The sequence below is a fragment of the Daphnia carinata genome, chromosome 8, assembly GCF_022539665.2.
Source record: "Daphnia carinata strain CSIRO-1 chromosome 8, CSIRO_AGI_Dcar_HiC_V3, whole genome shotgun sequence".
NCBI classification, from domain to species: Eukaryota; Metazoa; Arthropoda; class Branchiopoda; order Diplostraca; family Daphniidae; genus Daphnia; species Daphnia carinata.
The window spans coordinates 2,465,445-2,490,372 of record NC_081338.1 but is presented as its reverse complement, the minus strand read 5'-3'; the positions used below and the strand labels follow the sequence as shown (position 1 = coordinate 2,490,372).

Sequence of the window (24,928 nt, the reverse complement as noted above, 5' to 3'; positions counted from 1 at the left end):
GACCAGGTTTAATTCCTACGATTAAATAGAAAAATACAACATTCAATTAGTCATAATTGCAAAGCTGGGAAACACGATGTGAATTACAACCGCTGGAAATTGTAAGTACTGCTATTACTGTGTCCAAGTGGTTTACTACACTGAATTGAATGACGTTTACATGCGTCCAAACTCCACTGTTTCGATTCATTAACCCTGCGGTACGACACGCATTGAAGGGGCCGTATTGTTCGTGAATTAAAACTGTATGCTTATTCTGTGCGGAATACAATAAAACGTATAAACATTAATTTCTATTTAAAGCATTATACACAAGAGAAGTGTAAATGTTGTTCCAAAAGAAATTGTAATGTTATCTTTGAAACAAGTTGAACGCTTGTTTCCTTAAACCTATGTTGCAAGATGTGTTCTCTCACTGAATAATTTATATAGTTTGGATTACGACAACGAAAAAAAAGATATGATTTGTTTCATGACTAATGAATGATATAATCTAATCCTTTCCCTAGTCGGTTATTACAAGAGGGTACTAGTATGTCATTTGCTTAGCGGAAACATTTTTGCTATTTTCCCCATAACTAAAATCAGAACTGGCAAACCAAAACTTTTATTTCTTCCGAATATTTGAGCAGCTGTGAAATAGAAACTTCAGGTTGAAACAAGGAAACAGCCATTAGCCATGGAAAGGCGAACTGAAAAAAAATTTCGCTGTACAATGCTATTTAGTTATAAAACGTGAAGGGTAAATGGATTTTAACCACAACAATTAAACATATGGCAATGCACTAACGCAAAGAATCAATGCTATTTCGTGCTATGCAACTGAATTTCTAAATTCATAATAAATTTATATGCGCATGATATAGTTCTTACAAATATGTCGTAATGCATAACTGTGTTATGGAATAATGATTAAATTAGATGCTGTACTCCAGACAAAAAATCAAGAAGGTTACGTAGCCAAAATTAAATCATGCACATAACAAGGTTGTGATATTGCTATTCGAATATGACCATGCAGTGTATTCCAACCAATGGCAAAGATATGTACAACACTCTGTGACACGCATAAACCTACATTGAGAGAATAGACAATGAAAGTTTCATTGGGCTAAGGAAGAGAACACGCTCCCTTGACTGATGATGTGAAAGGCTTCGCTTCACCATTTAATATAGCCTACTTCATATGGAAAGTGACCCCAATAATCTCGAGTAATTAGTTGTTTCCCAACTGTGGTTGAAAAATGCGCTGTGATTGAGAGAAAACCAATTTTCTCGCTTATCCCTTGAAAAGGTTCATGGGATCAATGCCCTTTCGTTAGATCAAATCCACATTCCTTCGTGAATTTTAATTATCACAAGCAATAAATAGAGGTCATAATTACGCGACACTCGACATCGAGTGGACTGAATGACCCTGTAGTGAAAGCCTTGATCGCATTCGTTGAAAAGGTGCTGGCCGCGAAGCGATGCCACTCAATCGCCGAGACAACGGTTGGGCACCTGGACTAGACGGATGTATCTTGGGTTGGCCTTGCGTCAGCCGCGAACTCATCGGCGTATACGTCTGCAACTAACCGCGCGAATTTCATGAAGCTAGATTTATTTTTTCTTTTAAATCACCAACGTTTCACTTTTACCTGTGGTATAGCAACAGCAACGGTAGGAATAAGAGCTGGATTACCAGGCTCCGGTGTTCTGGCAATATGTTGAGTGATCTTTCTGCGTTTGTAGAGTTCCTGGACAATCGTCCTGAGCGTCGTGCTGCCATGGTTAATCTCAATCAACCGTAGTACGAAAACTCCATCACAACCCAAATAATCTATGGTAAAAGCACGGCAATCGCGTCGCTGATTGTCGTTTTCTTCATCGTTATTTATGCTGGGCAGTAAATAATGTTCAACGAATTCCGTGCGAATAGAAACCAAGCAGTTTCTGTAGCACCATATCGCCAAGCTTGTCATTGTGAGAGGTAGCAGTGCCACAATATAAAACCACCAAATTGAACAGATTTTCTCGTTGAATAAATTAATTGGCAAGACGCAATGACATTGGTAAAGCCGGAGGGATCCTTGTTGCGCAGCTCTGACAGAGCATAATCTAATAAATAGAAAGAACCCACAAACCAACATTTGAACTAATGCTAAGCAAGTATCTCAGAAAGAAACTGATATTATACGTTTGAAGGGGGAAACGTGGGCTGGTCCACCATGTCCTTTTCGTCCACAAGTGTCTCACAATTTCCCAGCCGTGCGTGAGGTAATCGTCGCCGAGAAAGGTCACTAGCAAGTAGAACTGAAGTAGAACGTTGAGCAAGTAGAGAATCTTGATGAAGAGGAACGTTATGAAGAGCTGACTTTGTTGCATCGTTAGCCTGACGGGATGAGATGCTGGGCGTTGCACTTTATTCGCGGCGCCCGATTGCCTGTTGGTCGCGCTCACCAGGAAATGGAATTGTTCCACGATCTCGTGCAACAAATTACATCGATCGGGATGACTTGGACTGATTTCACTTAAACGTGTAATGCGTTTCATGAGCTGTCGAAGAGAAATGCCTCTTCGACGTGCCAGACATTTCCAGATGGCAAAGGGCACGTAGAATGTGATGGCTTTTCCCAGTAATATCATGGGCGCCCATTGATAGTAATTGACTTTCACCTGTACTCGTTGGCCTCCCTGTTGAATTGTCAATGGAATCTCATATTCGTCCACATAATCAACTGAATGCACTCTGGCATCGCCACGATTCGTATTGTGTGTCGTTCTCTTGGTTTCACTAATGTCGCTCATTGAAGGCGGTTGAAGCTGCTGCGATTGCTGTTGACCTTGGTCCAGGTAAAAAGTCGAAACGGTCCAACAGTAAGAATTGACGTAGCGTGACTGGGCTTCCGTAAAATAAGTGGGCGTGAAGCACTCAATCGGCTCGCCCGCAAACTGCTTCGTGAATAGCGGAAGCGAGAGCAACAGCAAGAAGACAATAGTGCAACGTCGATGCTATTTTTTCGTGAGCAAAAGTTTTAATCAAATTTCGCTTTCACATGAGAAGTATCGATTCTTTTCAAGTGTACGAAAGTAAAGGAAGAGAAAGATCATTACTATTTTATCGACGCTATCGTCGACAGGGTCTTTGCCATCCAGCAACAGATCTCCGAAATGAAACAGGAAAGACATATTCCTGGATATTTCAAAGCAAATAATTAGTTTACTAAATAAACACGGCTCGACTTTAGGATAACTGGAATGGGGGGAAATTCATCCTTTCGTCGTGTTCTCTTTATCTCGTTTGAGGAGATGAAACAGTTTGAGCGCATCACGTTTCCAGATATCTACCTTAAAGGGTTTGTTTGGATAGAGCTGATTCACATTACATGAGCACAAACACGTATCGATTCTAAGTTACAATATTGTTCGCATTCAATTGTTTCTATGCAGTGCTGCACACTGCGCACAGATTTAAAGGAATTCAACTTAAAACCTAGGCTAAGGGGTGAAAGACGTGCTACTCCATATCAGTACCGTTTTATTATTGTTTTCAATACTGCCTAACGGGGAAAAATACATGTACAATTCCTAACGCCGCATGCTGCTCGGTTTCACATTACGCGTGCCATCTCATTACCTAGTACGTTTTGAACTTGCATTCGCAGTTCAAAAGAACGTTTCAACAAAATAATTTCACGCGCATCCCTTGTTTTTGAATTGGTCAAATTAGAGCCAAGGTCAATAAAAGAATATAGTGGCTCCATTATCTCCATAAAAAGGAGCGCGAAAGGCTTTCGGAATTCAACGTTGACTTTGCTCAAAAGCCAACGATTTTGTGACACCGATTCAGATTGAAGGTACGTTTTTAGCACGCATGAAAGGATCGACGATTGTTAGAATCCGAGTTTCAATGCAGCATTGATGGACATACAAATCGATTCGGCATATAAGAGGAACAATCGGTTCGTTACGAACTCACTTGACGCAAGTCCACGCGAACACGACTCTTATAATACAAGCGTTACATTCTTGATACCAGCTTTATTGAAAGTAACCTAGGAGAAGTCGTTTGAAAGTATCGAACATTGACTAAAGGCGAAGTCAGTCTACGAAGCAGCCAACAATGTGTGTACGCAACTTGGAAATCTTTCAAGTAAAAAAAAAAAAAAATGAGTAACCAAGAAAGGGGTGTATACGATTTCAGTTAAACTGATATGTTATCCCGAGCACAGATGGTTGGCGCACGCATAACATACATCATTTTTTTAAATTTTTAAACACGCACTAGCAATTAGATTTGCGGTTAGCCGCCAGTAAAGAGCTTGGGTTGCGATACCAACACAATGTTTTTCTTTATGCCTGATATATTATCAAGCACTATTTATGGCATAGCTTTCCCCATTCGTAATTGATTCACAGTAACAACACCTCAAAATGGGATACCTAAAAGGCTCTTGAGAACAAAGCAAAAAGAAAAAGGTTGTTGGGGACAATGGTAAGAATTAAATTTCGAGCTGCTTCTGAATATGTTGTAACAAGATCGAGCACCTTTGTTGTTTTTTTAGGTTATCCCTGAGACTTGCCATTATCTTCTCTACTCCTTTTTTTTTTTTTTTTTTCACTTTTTGCAGTTTTTTATATGAAGAATGGTGTACCACATAAATCCTGAATTTCAGGCTAGTATTAGACAGCCGTCGGTTTTTTTTGCGATCGATGAGAACAGACAACTCTCAAACAAGCAGCTTTTGTTGTGTACCGGGACACACGCTCCTAACGCCCACTGTAGATTATTAGATATTGACGTCCTCAAAGCTACTGAATAGCCACCGACTTAGGCAGCTTATATAAGGACAGCAGGTCTCACACACTGACATAAAAAAAACTGTCCAGGCTAATGTCTAACAAACACGTTAAGAGCTATAATAACAATAATTTAGGTATAGACATTAATAAACCAAAAAGTTAAATAGCTAAAATTGTCTATAAATCACAAGTTAAAAATCGAATTAAGCAAAGAAATAAACAAAAAATAAAAACAAAAATTTGAAATAAAAATCAATGGGTAATAAAAGCCGGTTGATGACTTTTGCTTATTTAGGCTCATGAATGAGAGGCTAGAGTTCAATGAGTTTGCGCAAATTACCTCGATGGCGGCGATTGATCACGGCCTCCGCTTCAGATATATCCTAATTGATGATTTGCACTATTTTCAGAATCAGTCGTATCCGTCGATAGCGAAGGGAACACACACACACGATGGAATAGAGCTGGGCAAAAGAGACATGCGATTGGTTTGACAGCCAAGGGAGAACGTTTTCTGGGGGCCAGTGTCTAATACAGGATGACACGATAAGAAGACGAAGTAACAATTCCTATGGATTCGCCTTCCTTTCACTTTCTTTCCTTTATTTGATTTTCATTTCCTTTTCCTTCCCTCTTTCTCTCTCTCTCCCTGTGTGTGTGCATGTTAAACTTGTATGCATAGGAGAAGAACCAGTAGGGCTAACGTCAGTTGGTTTTGTTTTGCTCGAAAAATTGTTTCAGACAATCCGGCGAAGCCCGTCCCAGCTCATGATTGGTACCAAACAAGATGAAATCATTATAGATGTTTCCTGAAACATTGGGATAGATGCGTTATTCATGTTTGTTTTTTTAATCTATTCATCTGTTTTTCAATGAACGCAGCACTTTGTGTGCATGAGATTTTCGTTTGAAAGACAATTAGGCAGGATGGCATAGGTAAGCTATAAAAGCAGAGAATATTCTTAATCCTCTTCCTTTTCAACGAGGATTCTAATTAAGTCAAGAAACGCGCCAACCCTTCAGCGACCCTTCGAAACACTTCAAGAACTTTTGTAGGAGAATAGTTTAGCTGGAATAGACCGTCTCTGATGTTAGGGTATAATTTTGGTCCACAAGGACAGATGGAAAGAAATAGGAGGTACGAGGACGGCCTGAGTGCTTTCTTGTTTGAATTTACAAAAGACAAAATTTATTGTGCCCAACATAAGGGACTGTACTAACAAAGGACTGTGAATATTTATGCAAACATGATTTTTAAACTATATTTAGAAAACCATTGACATATATCAGTTTAAAGAACCAAGCGCTCGGACTGGCTTTGCTAGTCTTCCCTGTCCTTACTGTTGCGCCAACTAAAGAAGCTTGAAGAAAGCCAAACTAATTAATGAAATCTTACATTTCTTTTGGCGGAATGAAATCACATAAATGGGACAATGACTCTCCGTGGAGTTGATATAATAAAATTTTTAAAATTTCAGATCCTTCTCGAGGTTTCCTATTGTAAAATGACGTTAACTGTGACAATGGCTCTTATCCATGCACGTGCATTTTGCGAGGCTGCTATTGTAATGCTCTGGAATAAAAAAAAATGCTGACAGTTGCGCGGAGAAAGATCGGCGCAACAAAGCTCTCCACTTTCCTGCAGGCCGCGTGAGTCTTTTATCGCCCGTTGCGTATAAGAAACGGTAAAGCTGCACGTAAACGGGTCAGATAGTTTCAATCTTCCAAGACTAAAGCACCGCAGGGTCCGATCCGACTGCTGGCCGCATTGAACATGAACGAAGTTAACATCCATCAATCCTGCAGCGAAAGGAACTGCACAGTGGACGAAGAGATAGCGGACGCCATCATTTGCCCGTGGCTGGAAGAATACCGGCTGCGGCACTCGGCCCTTATCGAACGCTGGAAGTTGTGCGGATTCTTTCAAGACGACGATTTCTTGGACATCAACTGCCACTGGCTCCAATTCGAGCCCGTCCCTCTAGCCAACCATTTGCTACTCATTTGCCTATTCATTTTCATCTTGCTGATCGGCTGTCTGAGCAATTTCATCGTCGTCTACATTTTAGCCAGGTATTAAAAGTATTGCACTTTATGTACTGCTACATTGTTTTTTGTGGGTATTACGTTGTACAGCTTTCTGTTCCATAGTTGTACGTGGACATTAGATATTGCCCTTTGCATGTTGACTGTTGCGTTAATGCTGACTTTGTTGCTCTATTCAACGAACTTGTCAGGAGCGTTATGAAAGTATGGAAATGCTGTTTCCACGGCTATGACTGGGTGGTATAGGATTTGGCTTAGAGCAACAATAGCATTTAAATAGATTGAGAGCCGGTGTTGGTTTCCTTGCTTATAGTACTCGCACGTTACGCTTGTAGTTTACTCGCACGTTCGCTATTTTTGTAGGGGAAATGACCTAACAAGCCCCGGAAAATCGTTGTTCCGATTTTCGATAGTAATCGGATCAGCCAGTGGTCCACAATCGAGATCTAATTACACCCTTGTTGGCTAAACTTCCTTTAATTAAATCTTTCAATTGGGTCAAGTTACTGAACTGACATATGGCAAAGGCAACGATGGGCAACTATGTAATAGTTTACGTACGTTCAATCCGTGTACTGTTCCGATCTAAAAATCCAAAATCTTTATGCGCTATATCAGAGTTTAAATTCAAAATTTCATATACCTCAACGAACGCTACGCCGAATAAAACGGTCGTTTCATTCCTAGATCAGTCGATCAATAGCAGTGCAAAGCCAACGTATTTAGTAAAGTAATGATTTAGTTATTTTCATAGAACCAAATCGAATATAAAATCCCACAGAAGACGCATAAACCCATCACATGTCTACCACAGTAATTACATCGCGTTACGTTATAGCATTCTATTTGTGAACACTATATCCTTTATTCGTCATTCACGCGTGCATTTGACAGGACCATTACATGGCGCCGAATGCAAAAAGAGGACCACAGATAGTTGATTATACAATGGCATGTGTCCGTGAGTCTATCCGTTTCGTACAAATCTAACAAACTTGTTTGGCTTCTCACAGGAGGCATGGAAGTTTTGGGTGAAATGAATTGGCTTTTGTGGCCGCATATAACGAACCTAGTAAAAATGGACAGAGGAATCGTTGATAATCCGATTCGTGTGCACAGCCTGAATAATCTTTAAACGAAAACCCTCGATAAATAACCTATAAAATGGCATTATTTCATGCTTTAAAAAATCTAATTTGATCGCAATCTTAATTGGACCACAGTTCAAGGCATCTACGCACGCCAGCTAACATCATCATCATGAATTTGGCAGTCAGCGATTTCCTCATGCTCATCAAAATGCCAGTCTTCCTTTACAATTCTCTACTACAAGGACCAGCACTCGGTAGTAAAGGTACTTCCGTTTGAAAGCTAATGAACGGCTTTCATTTTTTTTTCTATGTCACCGTCCCGCAATTAAATTACTGGTACCACAATAAAGAGCTAAGAAACATACATTAGAGGCAGTTTAAATGGTATGACTGAATAGGCACAATGTGTAAGCGTCTACCTCGCTGCTAAAATGGCTTACAAAATAGCTTCATTTTCATGACAAAAAAAATTGTCATATGAATGCTGATATGCGTTTCAAAAGCAGCTACATCCCAAGTTTAGTTGCCCTATTGTATTGCATCCATAAGAACTATTAGTGTGCAATATACCAAAAAATGCGTGCAGTATCCCGGGAGAAAGCAGTCACGTGTCAATGGTAATATATATGTCTATATGTTTGAGTGATAAGCCTTTTTGCTATTCCTTTTCATATAGTGGGTTGTACATCTCGTTTTCATGTCTAACTTTATGGAATTTTTTAAACGATTCTAATTCCTACGATACATCTATCTTTTCCAAGAAAAACAACTTAAGGGGCTGTATGTACACAGTCTGGTATAAGCGCATGTATGCCATAGTTGCTATGCAAGACAATAATAAACACAGGTTCGACGAAGTACCACACATAACAACGATACACAGACGTATCTAATAATGCTGATTTTGTGCGCCGCCGAAAATGAATTTTTCAATGAAAATTGGATCGATGTTTGATAAGTACAAGAGCACCAAAATGGATGTTATCCGATGATCAGACAATTTGCCGTCATCAAGCCTCTCTGTAATTGCAAGCCGTTACGCGAGGGCGGTTAGTTCACAGGGGAGGGACCTTATATATAATAGCCATGATTGATATTTCTTCGTGTTTAAAAAGTGATACCCTTGGAAACGGTCGATAAATTGAAGCCTAACTGGCATCAAATAGTATAAGCTGCCCCACTGTGATGGATGACACATGCCATTAATAAATTCATTTACCTTTTGTGGAAAAAAAACAAACACATTGTCCTGCATTCAACCCTAAGGTAGATCGGGAAGTGGGGATATCATCGTTGTCAGTTGCTGTTTTTTTAGAAGGTATTTTCATAAACGATGCAGCAAAACAAATTTGAATTTGAAAAGTTCGGAAATTTTTCCGGGAAGTCAGATAATGAAGCAAAAGTTTTGGACTTCGACATTTGGCTAAATGCAAACTTTGATTCTGTGAAAAGCTTTCGCAAAAAGACGTTCATCCAAAAAATTCTAGATAATTCTTTAGTTACTAAATCTCTTTGTCAGCAAATCACAAAAAACAATCTTATTGCAATGGGGTTATTTGAATTGGTATCCCGCCGTATGTCTTTGCTCTTTAGCATTTTGCACACGTAGATATAGGGTCGCTATATGAAAGTTGATTTTACATTCTTATTAACCCAGAATGTTTGTATTGGTACTTGTATTCCATACTCGAGACGAACTATGTATCATATGAAACTATTTTTCTGTTTTTACGGCGCATATTAAACTGCGCAACCAACCAATCGGCCTACGCATAGGCAATAAAATAACGCCTATGCACATCCTTACGATCAAACAAAGGAACCTTAGACTTTTTTCCGTCGCTATAACATTCAAAGCTTACTTAGTTTTCCTCATTTGAAATCTAAGAGAACAACCGTTTTTTTCCTCCTCCTTTTTCCAGGTTGTTTAGTGTACGGCTTTATGAGTGGCTTAACTGGGACAACGTCTATCATGTCCCTAGCTGCCATTGCTATCGATCGTTATCTGGTTATCAGCCAACCGTTAAACGTCAACCGGAAGCAAACTCGAACAAGGGCTTACGTAACTTCTTGTTGCATTTGGTTTTATTCGGCCATTTTCGCTTCTTTACCTTTATTCGGCATTGGCAAGTACGTGCCAGAAGGTTACCTCACCAGTTGCAGTTTCGATTACCTTTCGGAGGATGTCAAAACTCGGATTTTCATCTTGGTTTTCTTCGTGGCTGCTTGGGTCGTCCCGTTCTTCACCATCACTGGCTGTTACAGTGCCATCGTTTGGTACGTTCGAAAAGCAAGGATAGAACTCAATCATCAACAATCCTCAACGAGAAACGTGGCATCAGGTATTAAAGTAGTGCAATCACGATTTATTCTTTATTAATAATCTTTGCAACTCCCCCAGGTTGGCGTCAGAGCAACATTGAAGTGGTTATCGCCAAAATTGTATTGGGACTCGTAATGATGTGGATGATTTCTTGGACGCCGTACGCAATCGTCGCATTGCTTGGCATTTCCGGTAATCAGAACCGACTTACACCTGGCATGACGATGCTCCCGGCTTTATTCGCTAAATGCTCGGCTTGTGTCAACCCAATCGTTTATACACTGACCCATCCAAAGATCAAGAAAGAAATGGTGCGTCGATGGTACTGCCTCATGGCTTCGGGAGCTTCAAATGGAAACGCTGATGCAAGTGCCAATGGAGGTGGACTTTCTACCGGACGCCACGGTCAAGTTTGGCGCCAAAATTCCACTACGGATGTCGAATCGGCCTCGCCGATGGCAACCCGTCGTTTGAGAAGATCTTTATCCAGAAGAAAAGAACTAGTCAACGAATCGCAAGATTCATTTTACAATCACGATCAGCTGATGATGACTAATACCCCGCTGCGAGCTGAAAAGGCTCAAGATAAAACGGGATCATCCTTCAATGAAAAAACGGAGAGCGATGAAACTTGTCTGTCCATCCCGGCAGCTAAAACGAACACAGTCGATGCCAAGAAAGTAATCGTCGATTCACTTTGCAATGACAATCAACATAATTCTTGTCGTCGTCTTCGTTCGGTTGTCTCTATTAATGTGTCGTTGAATATTAATCCTCGTGAAACAATGAATAAGCGGAAGGATGACAAACCGGACGTCACGAATATTCCCTACATTGATGCGGCGAACGACAACGTTTGAATTGCTGGCTTTCATTATTCGTATCACATTGTATACATGTATAGCATGTCGTCATTTTGTGTAACCTTCGTTGTACACATTGTTACTTGTATCGCAATAAAATTCATTTCTTTTTCGAGAATCACGTATTCGTCAATCGTAAAACATTTCGCAACACAAGATTCGTTTCTACCACCGTTAGGACACCCCAACGGCCACGCCCCTTTTCACGTAGTGATACGTCGTCGGCTGGTATCGTGCAAATCGTGGGCTTACTAGACATTGTCCAAATCATTGTCGATTTTTTTTTTATTGTCGGAACATTTTTTTAAACATAACCAATTCGCCATGTCTGCTGTTAAATTTTCTTTAATGCTTATGTAAGACAACTGGTAATTGTTTTCAGAATTTAGTTGAAAAACATGTTTTCACGGAAATTGATTTATACGACGTTATCAACAGTGTTTAGGCACTTAATCTACGGTAATTAAGGATTAATGTGCACATGAATAGTATAGCGACACTTCTAGAGTCTGTCTGAATGATTCAAATATAGCTGACGTCAGCTGGGAATACCAGCAGAACTGCCGAGATGCTGATATTATGACGGTATTTAGTTATCCTGACAGGTCCCACGGAACTGATTCGCCTTACCCCGCATTCATTAAGTCACACGACTAATTGAAAGTTAAGATGCTAAGCGAAATTTTCAGCATTCTCGATATTTACAAGAAAACGATACAAGAGGACGTTTGGGATACACAAATATTAACGTACTCGAATTGCAACATCTCCTGTTGCGGGAATTTGTTCACAAAATATCGCCCTAACACATTTGAAATGAAAATTCACTTACAAATTGTTTGTAAGATTTTTTAAAAAAAAATAAATAACGGAATGCCGTTCATGTAGCTAGATCTCGTATAGCATGATGGAATCTTATTACTAACGAGCATATAAGGACTCTTACGTCCCCATAATACTCCGTCTGTACACGTAACTGATCACTTGATTAACAGAATTATTTCTGCAATTAGATTCCTTCCATGTCTGCTGATCCTTCCTATATTCCCTTAAGAAAGAAGCCTTTTCATGTCTTTTGGTTAACAAAACTAACAAAGGGAATCTCAGTTTGCGAAATATTTCTTGGATTTCTCGACATTGTGTATCCGCTATTTGCTGATTAGGCTTTTGCGGAAACTAAGGAAAATGGGTCTGGCAACCACCTAATGGTTTTATCGCTGATTAATAAATTCCTCGAAATATTTTAGATTTCTGATTAATTAAAAAAAAATCAGCAAACGAGTGTGCCAATGTTAATATTTTTTCGATGTTTTGTACAGTCGTTATATTTGTTTACGTATTGCCCGTTGCCTTTAATCCTTTCAACGTAAAAATTTTGTTTTTAATGCGCTACGCGATCTTGGGATGTTCGACAACCGGACAAAAGAATAGCATGGTAGCCTACATCGTGGTACGTTTTTTATTAGTTATCTCTGAAGATCCTTCGACTACAAAGCATATATTTCCATTTTCCTCCGTGCAGGTCGGTGTATGATTAAAAAAAAAAAGAAGGAATCCTTGCACGATATTTTGCTTCTTTGTCGAATCGATATGAAAAAGGGCTTGAAAAGGCAAAAATAAAAAACGGGATGAAAAAAGTAAGACGTAAAAGTGGCAACCCTAGGCAACTGGAAAACGATGGGCGTGATAAAGATGCGTCGATCGAAAGCGCGTGCGGTACATTCAACAGACATCAGCTCGTCACCCTGACTCCCACGAACACCCATTATCAATGCAGCTAGATCTATGTTTTCTTAAGACACTTGGCCACATTAAGAGGGTTGCCTGCCATTCAATTGACCTCAGTGTGACAATAGACTTCGGTAACAGTGGCTCGATACGTTCTGCTTTCTGTTGTTTCATTCCTTTTCTCACCATTGATTGGCCCATTCTCATAGCATCAAGTGACATATTCTTTCTCTTTCAACTATGTGTTGACATTCTGATCGGAGGACAAACTCAGATTTAAAAACAGTGGGCCAACATGTTGAACCAAACGGACGTAATAAATCGTGAAACGCTAGATGGAACTTTGGCTTGCGAACTGCTTCGCAAACAATTTGTTGTTCTTTATCCTGTCGAAGCATGGAAGTCGAACGGCTTCTTTGATGACAGTGATCTGATGGATATTAACTGCCATTGGTTGCAATTCAAACCGGCCAGACCAGCAGCTCATTTTATGCTCGCTATTTTTTTTGCTGTTATCTTTGTCATTGGGCTCGTCAGCAACATTGTCATCGTCTACATACTCTTAAGGTAATTGCTTATCAAACATCTGCTAATAAGATTCGATTTGATTCATCCTGTGTGTTGCGTTTTAAGTATATATGAATATGTCTGATGGCGCCTGTGGGAATATGTACATCCATAACAACCAAATAAAACATTTGTGTTTTTGAGGGGCTTGATATGGGGCTAATAGAAAAGTATCAATATGAATGTGAAAAATAAGAGCCAAGTAGCTCGGCAGGTTTCTCATGTTATGACAAATGTTTCCATCAACCCGTCCAGTCTTTTTCTTTGTAGTTGAAGCTTTACAGTTCAACAATGTACTGTGATTATTTCCGCTGCAGTTTCTTTGAAACAAAAGAATCGATACAGCATATTTCAAAATGTGTATCTGTATTATTTCAATACTAGGCTGTTCTTTTGTGCGGTTATCTATATAGACAAAGGCGTATGATTGGTTCGTGACAATAAAGCCGGAAGGAAGAAAGGTATTACAACTTGTGCAATGCGGGTTGGTACGCAACATTTTTTGATGATTGTTGATAATTACAATCATTCACATCCGCAAGATTTGATGGATTTTTTTGCGATTATTTTTCTACGAGTGATATTGATTTCTTTCCTCGGCTAATTTCGTCTCGCTGGCTTTTCCTCGAGTCTTATTGATTCACGTTTACGACGTCTTCCTCTCAGAATCCAGTCGAAGGACTCGTGAATGCATAAAGAATCTCGTAGAGTCTCACATGCAGAGACCAGTATCTTACTTCAAAGTCATGGACTATTTTCCACTGTTAAATTTTCCGATGATTGCGAATGGGAGATCGATCGACGCCAGGATGAACAATAGGGATATGGAGAAACAAGAACCGTGGATGATTAGTACGCTATATGGATTACGCGTCGTTTAGGTTTATGAAAACAATGAGCAGCCCATCCAAGTTTGGGTTCCCATTAGAGAATTAGGTATACCTGATACGTCCTCTTATTATTTAGGACGTCTCGCCTTCTCGCATATTTGACCAAAAATGCTAACACAAAACTGCAGTCTAATTTACACCGTTCGAATGATCCCAAGTACACTGAACGAGAAAAAAAAATGCAGTTGTCTCACCAGTTTTAAGCTTCTTAAATGTTATTACATCGCATCGATTAAAAGCATTCATATCACGACGTAATTTAATCTCGTGATCCACTGCCCAACCCGCTCAGAACACATCATGTGAGATACCTCCATGCTTCGCGTAGCACACGGATTGATTTGAATTTCGTTTAACATGCGGAGGCACTCGACAAACAAGAGTTGCTTCATGTTTTACGGCGCCAAATAGAAGAATATTCACAAACACCGGTTTAACGGGTAAACTCTCGTTTTCGGATATTTATTCTTCTCTTCTCACCTTTATTCGCCTTCCTATTGTTGCCTCCACTTCTTTTGTGTCCTCTGTTGGGGACGTTAATTGTCGTTCACGCGTTCCTTGCTATTCGACGACTCTATCGACTTCATATTTGTTTACAGTTTTTCCATTCATCCAGTTTTGTACGATCCGTTCGCTGACGCACAGCTAGCAAATCTACATCCACTGTTTACAAACAAATATTTCGTTCCCCTGTCGTTTCAGTTTCGTTCATTTTTCTATTAAATGGATGCTATGAACATTTCCACTAGGGATGTAGAGAAAGACAGGGGATTAAGCTTGTTTGCTGATACGAACGTATGCAATCACGGGAAATGTTAGACGATTCAAATACGAGTTCCAAAGAAGCTGCTAACCCCAGGCTCCAAGAGACTCTTGAGATGTTCTTAATCGCGTACCTACGTCCAAACAAAAGGAGGTAGATACCTTAAATACCCTATATACTATAAATACCTTATAGATACCTATAACTCAAAAATAGCTCACTGATTTTGCAACACAACAATTGCTAATCACGACTGCAGTCATTTATATGCATCGCGATACAATTTTAGAACCATTCTCGCTTTTGAATCAACGTAACAACGTTGACTAAATCAAATCAGAGCAGTATAATTGCGTGTACAAGTAATATGCTGTTATCATGATGAATTCCGCTTTTAGTGGGTTCTTTTCGTTTAAACCGTGCCGCTAGTTGCTACCGGGCAAAAGCTAAAAACATAACAATACTACACAGCAACATTAATCGCTAACTTCGTTATAGCAACGCTAATAACAAAATCTGTCGATTGGCATATCATGTTTAGCGAACGGTATACCCCAAAAATGATGTTCGTTATGTTGCTTAAACCAACAATTGTTTTGTTTTGTTTATTTCAGTTCCAGGAAGTTGCTTACTCCAGCCAACATTCTGCTAGTTAATCTAGCTTTCAGTGATCTAATCATCATCTCCATGATACCAATCTTCATTTACAACAGCTTTCTTCAAGGTCCGGCAATCGGAGGCTTTGGTAAGATTTGGTTTCTAGCACATGCGTAGAACAATACGAATGCACAGCCTGTTGAAATAAAAGCTTCTTCATTTTTAGTTATACGCCGACGAATTCTTTAGTAGTTTACAACTGGAGCTTTTTTTATTTCGTGTAATGCTATAGGTTTCTGTTTATAGTTTAACCGATAGAATCCTAAGCCGATACACGTGTGGACATAACGAGAAAGCAAATGGAAGTTGAGGTACACGAATATGGCTCTTATCCTTGCCTTTTCCATAGAAACGCTTTTGTGGCTTTTATTTTTTAAATATTCGTTGGAAGACGAGATCGTCCCGCCATATTCAGTTAATAAAATTATGTTCCTCGTATTCAGTAAAAGAAACTTTATAAGTCAGGAATAGAATGGCGCTTTCTCACGATAGATAAAGGGCGCAATGGCCTTCCCTATTTTGTTTATTTTTTTTTCTGCTATAAAAAAAACAGTAATAATTTTTGCATATTTTCAGGTTGTAAAGCTTATGGCTTCCTAAGCGGTTTTTCCGGGACTTCGACCATATTGACGTTGGCTGCCGTAGCGGTCGATCGCTATCTTGTCATCAGCCGACCATTAGAGCTCGGCAAGAAACCAACTCGTTCGTGGTCGTACGTAACCATCGGACTTATATGGTTTTATTCGGCCACGTTCGCATCGTTGCCGTTTTTGGGAGCCGGAAAGTACGTCCCGGAAGGCTACTTGACCAGCTGTAGCTTTGATTATCTGTCAGACGACACTGGAACCCGTGTTTTCATCCTGATTTTCTTTATCGCCGCCTGGGTGTGTCCATTGACGGCCATCATTTTCTGCTATGCGGCAATCATCCGTGCCGTCTACCACGTCCGTCAAAATGTTACACGCGGAGCGTCTGATCTTGGCGTTGAAAAGCAGCGACATCGGCAGTCACTTTCGCCCATTACTAACTCCACCACCGCCATAGTTCGCGAGAAAAAAATCGCTAATCAACTTGGAGGTACTCACAGTAATTAGGAATGGCTATGCTTTCCTGAGCTAAGCTCTAATTCGTGATTGAAGACCACATTCGGTTGTCAAGGAGACCGCACGATGCCTTGAGAACACTAGGGGCTTTGACTCACTCGAAATATGATTCGTTTGCACGACATGGAATGCGATTTGAGTTTCATTTGCTGTCAAGTCAAGAGGTTTACTATTAGTAATTTTAGACCTGTATTGCACGGTCGAGCGCGTTCGAAATAACAATCAAATGAAAGTACGCACATAACAGGGAATTAGTGATTAGTAAAATACCAAGACTTGTGTCTAACGAGGTAAGAAACTTGTATACATACACAGTTTATTGAAACAAAAAGAGGCGTTATATGTTTATGTACTTTTACTTCTCGACTGTAGTGCCTTCTAGAAAATTATTTGATAAAGTTTGGCGTAAAATCTGCACGGTTGGTATATCCATTTTATGTTCCACACACCTGTTTTTTTTTCTATCGAATTTGTGGAAGTGCATTCAGTTACCTTTTTTCTGTGTCATTTATGTAACAGGTATCAACCAACCGAATGTCGAAGTAGCAATCGCCAAAATTGTTGCCGGTTTGGTCATCAGCTGGATTATAGCTTGGACTCCGTATTCTCTCATTGCTTTGTTAGGAATCTCAGGTCAGAGTCACCTCTTGACTCCCTTCAGTTCAATGTTGCCCGCCCTGTTTGCTAAGACGGCCGCCTGCGTTGATCCGTTTATTTATTCGCTAAACCATCCCAAAATCCGCCAAGAAATCATTTACCGAATCTACAACTGTTTCCTCCAATCTGCTGGCCGACGAGGCGCCTCTTTCAATTCAGATATCCCTGAGTGGAAGATGAGCGGATCGGCCAGAGCCACCAGGCAGCAATTTTACCATAGTAACTTGCATCACGGCCGGATTGCTGGTCCACTTTCTTCTTCTCGTCGAACAACAAGAGGCCTACAGGTCGGATTGTCGAGCGACGCAGTTAGAGGGGACTATAGCATCAACGGAAAGGACAATAAAAATAACATTACCAGTGAGTTATCCAGCGAAGAAAACCGTTCTTCCAACATTGAAGTGTTAGAATCGGCAGATATTATCACTGATATGATCGATTGCAATCAAGATTGGCATTTTGGACGACTCCGCCGTCTTTTGTCAGGCACAGATGAGACAAGTTGTACGTCTCAAAATGGGGTTCCTACAAGTTTGGTTCACATCCATTCGACAACGAATCACCATCTCGTTTGTGCTACATCATCTTCAATGTCCACACAGCTCTAACGCGTGCTACGGCAAAGAAAAGCGTAACGTGCATGAGAAGGAATTTAGAAATTCATTCTATTGTACATTTACAGTTTGCCGATAATGTCTATATGTGCTGAGACAAAATGTAGAATCGATACCGTCTTGGTGAATATAGCACGCCATGCGTATGTATTCCCTAGTATGTTGTTTAATTTTACACATCGTGTAGTTTTAAACGAAAGCTATGCGCAACTGTTTACTTTTTGCACTCGTGACCTACGGACTATTACTTTTGGCCGTTAAAAATATTAACGGTTTTTTTTTATGGATGTGGCCCTAATACGTGTTTGACTTTACTTTAAGTGCATAATAGACTGAAATATACTACTAGTTTGCTGAAACTGTCATTTGCTGCCATTTATCGACAACTGCTGAATAGCTAATAACATAAATATATATGTATATATATATATGTATATATCATCATACAAAAATACACTCCATATTCTAGTTACACACACCCGGAATTCCAGTTACATCGGGATTCAAAAGACTCACAGAAATATGGATAATTTTCCTTCTTTTACTATTATTTTTGGCTAATGTACAGATAACGTTTGTATTGTAGGACACCAAAGCTTAGCAGCTAAATACTGGTCGAAAACTACCATCATCAAGCCTTCTACTAGGTAGAACTGTGTATTGTTGCATTATCGTCAGAGTTTAAAACACTTTCATTAAAATTCCGGAAAAGAAAACAACAATATCAAATCTTATAATTACTTTTGTGCGTTTAGAGGTCATGATTACGGATAAAACGATTGCCTTCAGAGTTTTTCCCTGTGTAACGGTACCTGCAAGCGCCATAAATACCTAAAAGCGTTTATTTACCGCCAGGCATACAAGATGAAATCAATTAGTTTATTTTGGGAAATCATTTGCTATTTCAAAAGTTATTTTGCTTCAAAAAAGATCTATTATCACTAAAAAAAGATTATTACCTTTGTGTAGAGCTATGTTTAACTTTGCAGGTGGCAGGGGTACAAAGTCTTTTCTGTCTTGCCTGATAGGTTTGGCTTGCTACGAAAGCAATAAAAAAAAGTACAAATGTAACAAACGTTCAATGGTGAGGAAAGTTTCTCAACATGACTTCATTGCCTAAATAGGTAATTACTTACTGTTTTTAATGACAAGGGTTTTACGGTTTTGAAGTATTTTCCCCTTAAGTTTGCTTCTTCCCTTTCAGCTCTGGTAACAGGAGTGGAGTCTAAAAACTTTAAACTTGGCAAGCAGTATATGACATAACACCTAGTAAGAAAATGTTTATAGTTAGTTAGTTGATGTATTACTGTACTGAAATTGATAAAAATGTGTGTAAATAAAATATTTACCTGTAACGATGGTAATCATTATCATCATAGTCTAAACCCATTAATTGATGTGGGCAAGCACAGTTTCCAAGTAGACTCAGGAAACGAAGTCTTGGAGTATATCTTTTGAGGTTTCCAAGCAAACGATCCAAATCGGAGATCTACTTATCACTCATCAAATCTTTTACTCTTTATATATGAAAGTTATTCATAAATAAAATTACTTGATTTTTATTTAATGAAATTGTAGTCAGAGATTTACAACATGGAAATTCAACGTCATCACCGATACGGTTGCAATCAAGAATCAATGTTTCTAAGGAAGTAAATGATTCTAAGCCATCCAGTGTTGAAATTTTGTTATAGCTCAGATCCATGTATTTTATTTGACCAACATTTAGTCCTTCATGGTCTGTGGCTGTTGGTAACTTTCTCAATTTTTGACCAGAGCATTTCAACTTGAGAACACAAATCACGTTTTTAAACTCAAAAGTCATTCTAGTGAAATTTTCTTACTAATACCTCGGTTTCTGTCAGAGTGTAAAATATACCTTCCATTTTTATTTGCTCCGTTCGTGGCTAAGGCTGACCTTGGACTGTTGCATCTAGAAATGACCTTTGAAATAAGCAGACGACTTTTCTGGACGTCTCAGCAACAGACGAAATGAAGAACTTCGAACACGATTGTCGATTAATTTTTCTGTAGTCCACTTTACGTGCATTTTGCTTGGTCTTTATAGGTTTTAAACAAAATTAGGTGAAAGGTAGGAAATGAAGCGACAAAGGGCTAAGTCTACCGTAAAGAATCAACAAGTGAAAATATCAAAGTTTTTCCACGTCGCCACTCCCAGGAGGGATTTGATGAATAATGTGGTGACGGAGGAAAATACTGGAAAACTTTTAAAGTCCACGAAGGTTTACATTTTGTTGAAAAGGCTATTATGTACGTACGTTCATAACCAAAATTATACTTCCTATTGATATAGGTTGATATTCCATTTGGTATTAGCATCTTACAGAATGAACTGTGTGATGCAATTGCAGAAAGAAGCAATCTAAGTGGACCTTCTAGTGGTATACTAAAACTAAAAAAATTTGTTCATTCAGAGGACATTAACTCAGATGAAGAGACACATGGGAAAATAGAAATAGAAACCTCATCTTCACAGCTAACAGCCCCTGTACGAACCAACCATCATAGTATGCTAGCAACCGTCAGCACAAGCTCGTCAAATCATGACAAATGCAATCTGAAATTGACTCCTCTGGAACAACAAATTGTTGCTCTAAAGCAGGAGCACCCTGAACTTCTGCTTGTGGTGGAATGTGGCTACAAATATCAAATGTTTGGAGAGGATGCTGCAATGGCTGGAACAATCTTGAACATGGTTGCTTACAAGAAAAACAATTTTCTTAGCTGTAGTTTCCCTCTCCATCGACTATATGTACATGTCAAGAAATTAGTCGCTCATGGATGCAAAGTCGGAATCGTGCGTCAGAAAGAAACCGCCGCGTTGAAGGCGATTGGCGATTCAAAGCATGCACCATTCACAAGAAAATTGGATATGATCTATACTAAAGCCACGTTCATCAGTGACGATGATTGTGAGGGTGTCGTTGACACTCTGAATGTAAACATTCCGCTCTGTATGGTTTTCCTGGCTGAAGCGTATGGCAAAATAGATGGAACAGTAGCTCAAATGGGAATTTTAGCGTTTTTCACCCAGGATAGTACAGTCGTTTACGATCATTATCAAGACGATTGTGTTCGAAGTGGCTTGGAAAGTACACTTGTTATTTTGTTGTTTTTTAAAGTGTGACGCTTTATTTTACTCACTTTGTTTTTAGGTACGTTGACGCATCTCCAGCCATCTGAGATAGTGTTGCCCGACCGAGGTGTATCTGATCAAACGCTTAACTTGATTCGTCAGTTTTCCGCTCACAAATTGTCTTGCGGAGACTGCATTCGAACAGAATTTACGGCACGGGTTGATTGGACATGCGCCTCAGAACTGCTTTTAAAAGTTTATTGCAATGATGCGGAAATGATGGACAAATTGAAAGAGCTCCCCCCTGTCATTGTGTGCTGCCTTGCAATGGCTTACAAACACTTGAAAGAATTCAAGTTGGAGCAGTTAATAACCGCCATTAAGTAAGTGAAGGAATAGCAACCGTTTATTGCCTCTGGTAATTGTTGGTGTAACTAACCATCCGATACATTTGATGTATTTAATAGGAACGTGAGGCCCTACGAAGCTTTTCGAAACGATGTTTTACAAATGGTAAGTCTCCCCTTGATTTAATTTGCATTCCATCTACAAGTAAGAAATTGCAGTCAGTATTTAAGTCTAAAAATACATTATTTTTATTTTTAGGATGGAAATTGTGTACGAAATTTAAATCTGGTTCCCCTGACCAACGAAGCTGGTCCCCGACTTTTGGGTTCAGTGTTTCATGTTATTAATCGAACTAGGACAAAATTTGGGGCCAGGTGCGATTAAAGCAGCATTCTCCATTTTTTCTTGCAATTTGGAATCAATTACCTCAAGTATTTTAGGCTGTTACGGTCATGGCTTTTACGTCCTCTGGTTAAGCGTGCTTCCATTGAATCAAGACTAGAAGCAGTAGAATGGCTTGTTACGCATTGTGACGACCCCGAGATAGCACCGTTCAAAAAGTTGCTTAAAACTCTTCCAGATTTGGAAAAGCAACTATCTGCAGTACAGTCAATTATTTGCTTCAGAGTAATTACCAAAATTTAAAAGATGCACGAATAATGTGGAATAGGTTCTTCACACAAGGTCAAAGCCGGAAGAGTTCTTTGCCCTATGCAAATCTTGGGAGCAAATCAAGATTATGTGCACCCAACTCCAATTCCATTACCAGGAAATTTCACCTTCGTTAGTGAAACTCTTGTTAGAGACGGCTATAACTTCACTTGCAACAGTACATCATTATACCGAACAATTAAATGAAACCGCTGTAACTTCAAAGGAAAAAACGCGATTATTCCATCGTACCGATGACTATCCGCAAGTGGGTAATTTATTATTATGCTCTTTGTCTGTGTATCGCGTGCTTATTAATTGAACTTATTATCTTTTTTCAGCTGTACTGATGGAGAAGATTGATCAAACTGAAAGCCAACTTCATGTAAGTTACATCACGTAATACATAGTTACTTATCACTTTGTTCCAAAGACATTCGGGAAATATAATAACTTAATTTTTTCCGTCATTTTGATAATCGCATTGGTATCATTCAGGCATTGAAACCGTCCATTTGCAAAACGATCGGTTTATTGGCAATGAATTATGTAGCCGTATCTGGGGATGAATATTTAATTGAAGTGAAAAATTCTTTGATTCGAGCAGTTCCTGCAACATGGATAAAAATTAGCGCGTAAGTAGTAAACGAAGTACATGAGCATATTTCTATTAGATATATCGTATTTATTATAATAGGACGAAACAATGTTGCCGATTTCGCAGTCCTGAAGTCCAGCAGCTTTTCGGAGAGCTATGCTGCCTCAGAGAGTTGTTAAAAATTGCTGCGGACGAGGCGTGGCTTCGATTTCAACGTCAAGTGGCCAACACGTCTCACACAATTTTCAAAAAAGCTAACACAGCTATTGCAACAGTTGATTGCTTGATAGCTCTTGCTGAAGTGGCCAAATCAGAGAATTATACTAGGTTGGATGTTAATTGAAATCATTGTTTGTCTAATTTTAACTTCAAAGTTTACTGTAGACCAACGTTCGTGGAAGAAGCCGGGGTACTTGATATTTCAGAAGGCCGCCACGCAATTCTTGGTCGCTTTATGCAGCAAACTTCATCAAGTGCTGAGTATGTTGCAAATGACACAAAACTGCACAGTGAAGGCGTCCGTTGCATGATCATCACCGGACCAAATATGGGGGGAAAATCCTGCCTGCTCCTACAAGTGGGTATCATAGTCGTACTGGCTCAAGTTGGTTCCTTTGTTCCAGCAACACAGGCAACTCTCAGTATATTCAAATCTATTTTTATCCGGTAAAATGGCATTTTAAATTTCTATGTTGCAAATTTTTTACCGCTCCGCTTCTCTTATCATTTTTGATAACCTAGAATGGGGCTGCATGACGAAATATATGCAGGCAGAAGCACGTTTTTTATGGAAATGATGGAAACGTCTGCCATTCTTCATAGTTGCACACCACGCTCGTTGGTTATCATCGATGAATTGGGTCGTGGAACAGGTACCCACGATGGCAGTGCCATAGCGTTCGCAACTCTCAAATATTTGGTGGAAGAAGTACTAATCTTTCCATTGATTAAATTTCAATGCATTTTTAAATGCGAATTATTTTACAGGTAAAATGTCTTACGCTTTTTGTAACACACTACCCAGCAGTTGTCCAGTTACAAAAAGACATTCCAACCAATGTGGCCAATTATCATATGGGGTATTTGCTGGAAGATGCGGTTGCAGGTAACGGTAAATTAGTGAAAATATGATTTACTGAAATGATAATCCATGATAACAATATCTAAGTAGAAAAGGATGACGGTGATGGCGAAGAACTGGTCTTCTTGTATACCTTGACTCTCGGGACCTGCCCTAAAAGTTTTGGTTTAAATGTTGCTCGTCTTGCCGGTCTTCAGTCGAGCATTACAGCTAGGGCTAAATTGAAATCAGAATCGTTTTTTAGTAACGCGGAATCTCAAAGGTAGTTTATGCAAACATATGTCCATAAAGGTTAATTTACTTCCATCGTTTTATTCAATAGATGTCAGGTAGCTGAGCTGAAACAAATCTTTCAGATAAATAATTGTTAGTGAATTTTTCAACCATTCTTTTGTGCTTGTTTAACTCTGTTTTCCCATCGTTGCTATTGAACTTGAATTATTCCAACATTGATACGCGAACTACACGAAATAATAACACAGATTGTTTCGATGCCGTCACCTTCATGTTTCTTGATTTACCTTTTCTTTCGGCATGCAGACAGGAAACGATATAACGCGAAAAAATATCGCACAAAGGCAGTAACCGTCCTGGCAGCCTGGTTGCTACTATTTATTTGTTCGTCGTTGACTGTTAACGTGATTAGACTAGATGACATCAAGTGGATGCATAGTCTTGGCATTGAAATTGCTGTTAAAAACTTCAGTCAGATACCGAATCATGCAATGTGTTGGATTTTGGCCCGCAAATCAAATCCAAATTAAACCCAAATCATTTGCGGATTTGGATTTTAAACATTTTATAGTGATAATTTAGATTTGGATTTGTTTTGAAAATCCAACGGTTTGATTTTCGCGCGAAAATCCAATACACTGTTATGGCACACACATGGCACTTGTCTCGTACCTCAACCAGCTTCTAACTGCTGACATGATACTAAACTTTCCAGACATACATTCAATTTTGTCAGCATATCTTGTATATACAGTATGTAAAAAAAAATCATGTGTAACTTAAAGCATCAGTGAAAAAAAAGGTAGTCAAGTTATTAGCATGGAAATATGTA

At 39.3% G+C, this 24,928-nt stretch overlaps 5 protein-coding genes across 6 annotated transcripts; 3 read left to right on the top strand and 2 right to left on the bottom strand.

Annotated features, from left to right (window-relative positions):
* Positions 1–1,095: 1,095 nt before the first annotated feature.
* On the bottom strand, positions 1,096–3,171 carry LOC130703879 (innexin unc-9-like). Its single transcript, XM_057525335.2, has 4 exons — positions 3,097–3,171; positions 2,180–2,994; positions 1,641–2,100; positions 1,096–1,573 (listed from the first exon to the last, which is right to left on the bottom strand). The coding sequence occupies exons 1-4, from the start codon at positions 3,169–3,171 to the stop codon at positions 1,382–1,384; spliced, it is 1,542 nt and encodes a 513-aa protein (XP_057381318.1). The 3' UTR covers positions 1,096–1,381.
* A 3,224-nt stretch (positions 3,172–6,395) lies between these two features.
* On the top strand, positions 6,396–11,132 carry LOC130703861 (opsin-2-like). The gene is made up of 4 exons (XM_057525311.2): positions 6,396–6,858; positions 8,055–8,185; positions 9,845–10,264; positions 10,324–11,132. Exons 1-4 carry the CDS (start codon positions 6,560–6,562, stop codon positions 11,103–11,105), a joined length of 1,632 nt encoding a protein of 543 aa, XP_057381294.1. The 5' UTR covers positions 6,396–6,559; the 3' UTR covers positions 11,106–11,132.
* A 4,457-nt stretch (positions 11,133–15,589) lies between these two features.
* Positions 15,590–18,153, top strand: LOC130704141 (rhodopsin, GQ-coupled-like). Its single transcript, XM_059496565.1, has 4 exons — positions 15,590–15,603; positions 15,671–15,801; positions 16,290–16,799; positions 17,189–18,153. Exons 1-4 carry the CDS (start codon positions 15,590–15,592, stop codon positions 18,079–18,081), a joined length of 1,548 nt encoding a protein of 515 aa, XP_059352548.1. The 3' UTR covers positions 18,082–18,153.
* Positions 18,154–18,731: 578 nt separating this feature from the next.
* On the bottom strand, positions 18,732–20,078 carry LOC130703870 (leucine-rich melanocyte differentiation-associated protein-like). Its single transcript, XM_057525325.2, has 6 exons — positions 19,938–20,078; positions 19,640–19,873; positions 19,437–19,576; positions 19,224–19,353; positions 19,047–19,125; positions 18,732–18,918 (listed from the first exon to the last, which is right to left on the bottom strand). The coding sequence occupies exons 1-6, from the start codon at positions 19,971–19,973 to the stop codon at positions 18,839–18,841; spliced, it is 699 nt and encodes a 232-aa protein (XP_057381308.1). The 5' UTR covers positions 19,974–20,078; the 3' UTR covers positions 18,732–18,838.
* Positions 20,079–20,083: 5 nt separating this feature from the next.
* Positions 20,084–24,288, top strand: LOC130703855 (DNA mismatch repair protein Msh3-like). Of its 2 annotated transcripts, none has more exons than XM_057525304.2 (15): positions 20,084–20,330; positions 20,402–21,200; positions 21,264–21,567; positions 21,652–21,697; positions 21,791–21,906; positions 21,973–22,135; positions 22,203–22,455; positions 22,525–22,568; positions 22,682–22,818; positions 22,881–23,108; positions 23,166–23,447; positions 23,523–23,709; positions 23,769–23,892; positions 23,953–24,124; positions 24,185–24,288. In XM_057525304.2, the coding sequence occupies exons 1-15, from the start codon at positions 20,187–20,189 to the stop codon at positions 24,231–24,233; spliced, it is 3,048 nt and encodes a 1,015-aa protein (XP_057381287.1). In that variant the 5' UTR covers positions 20,084–20,186; the 3' UTR covers positions 24,234–24,288. The 2 variants fall into 2 exon arrangements, with proteins under 2 accessions (XP_057381287.1, XP_059352446.1); XM_059496463.1 differs by having other exon boundaries at positions 23,950–24,124.
* Positions 24,289–24,928: the final 640 nt, after the last annotated feature.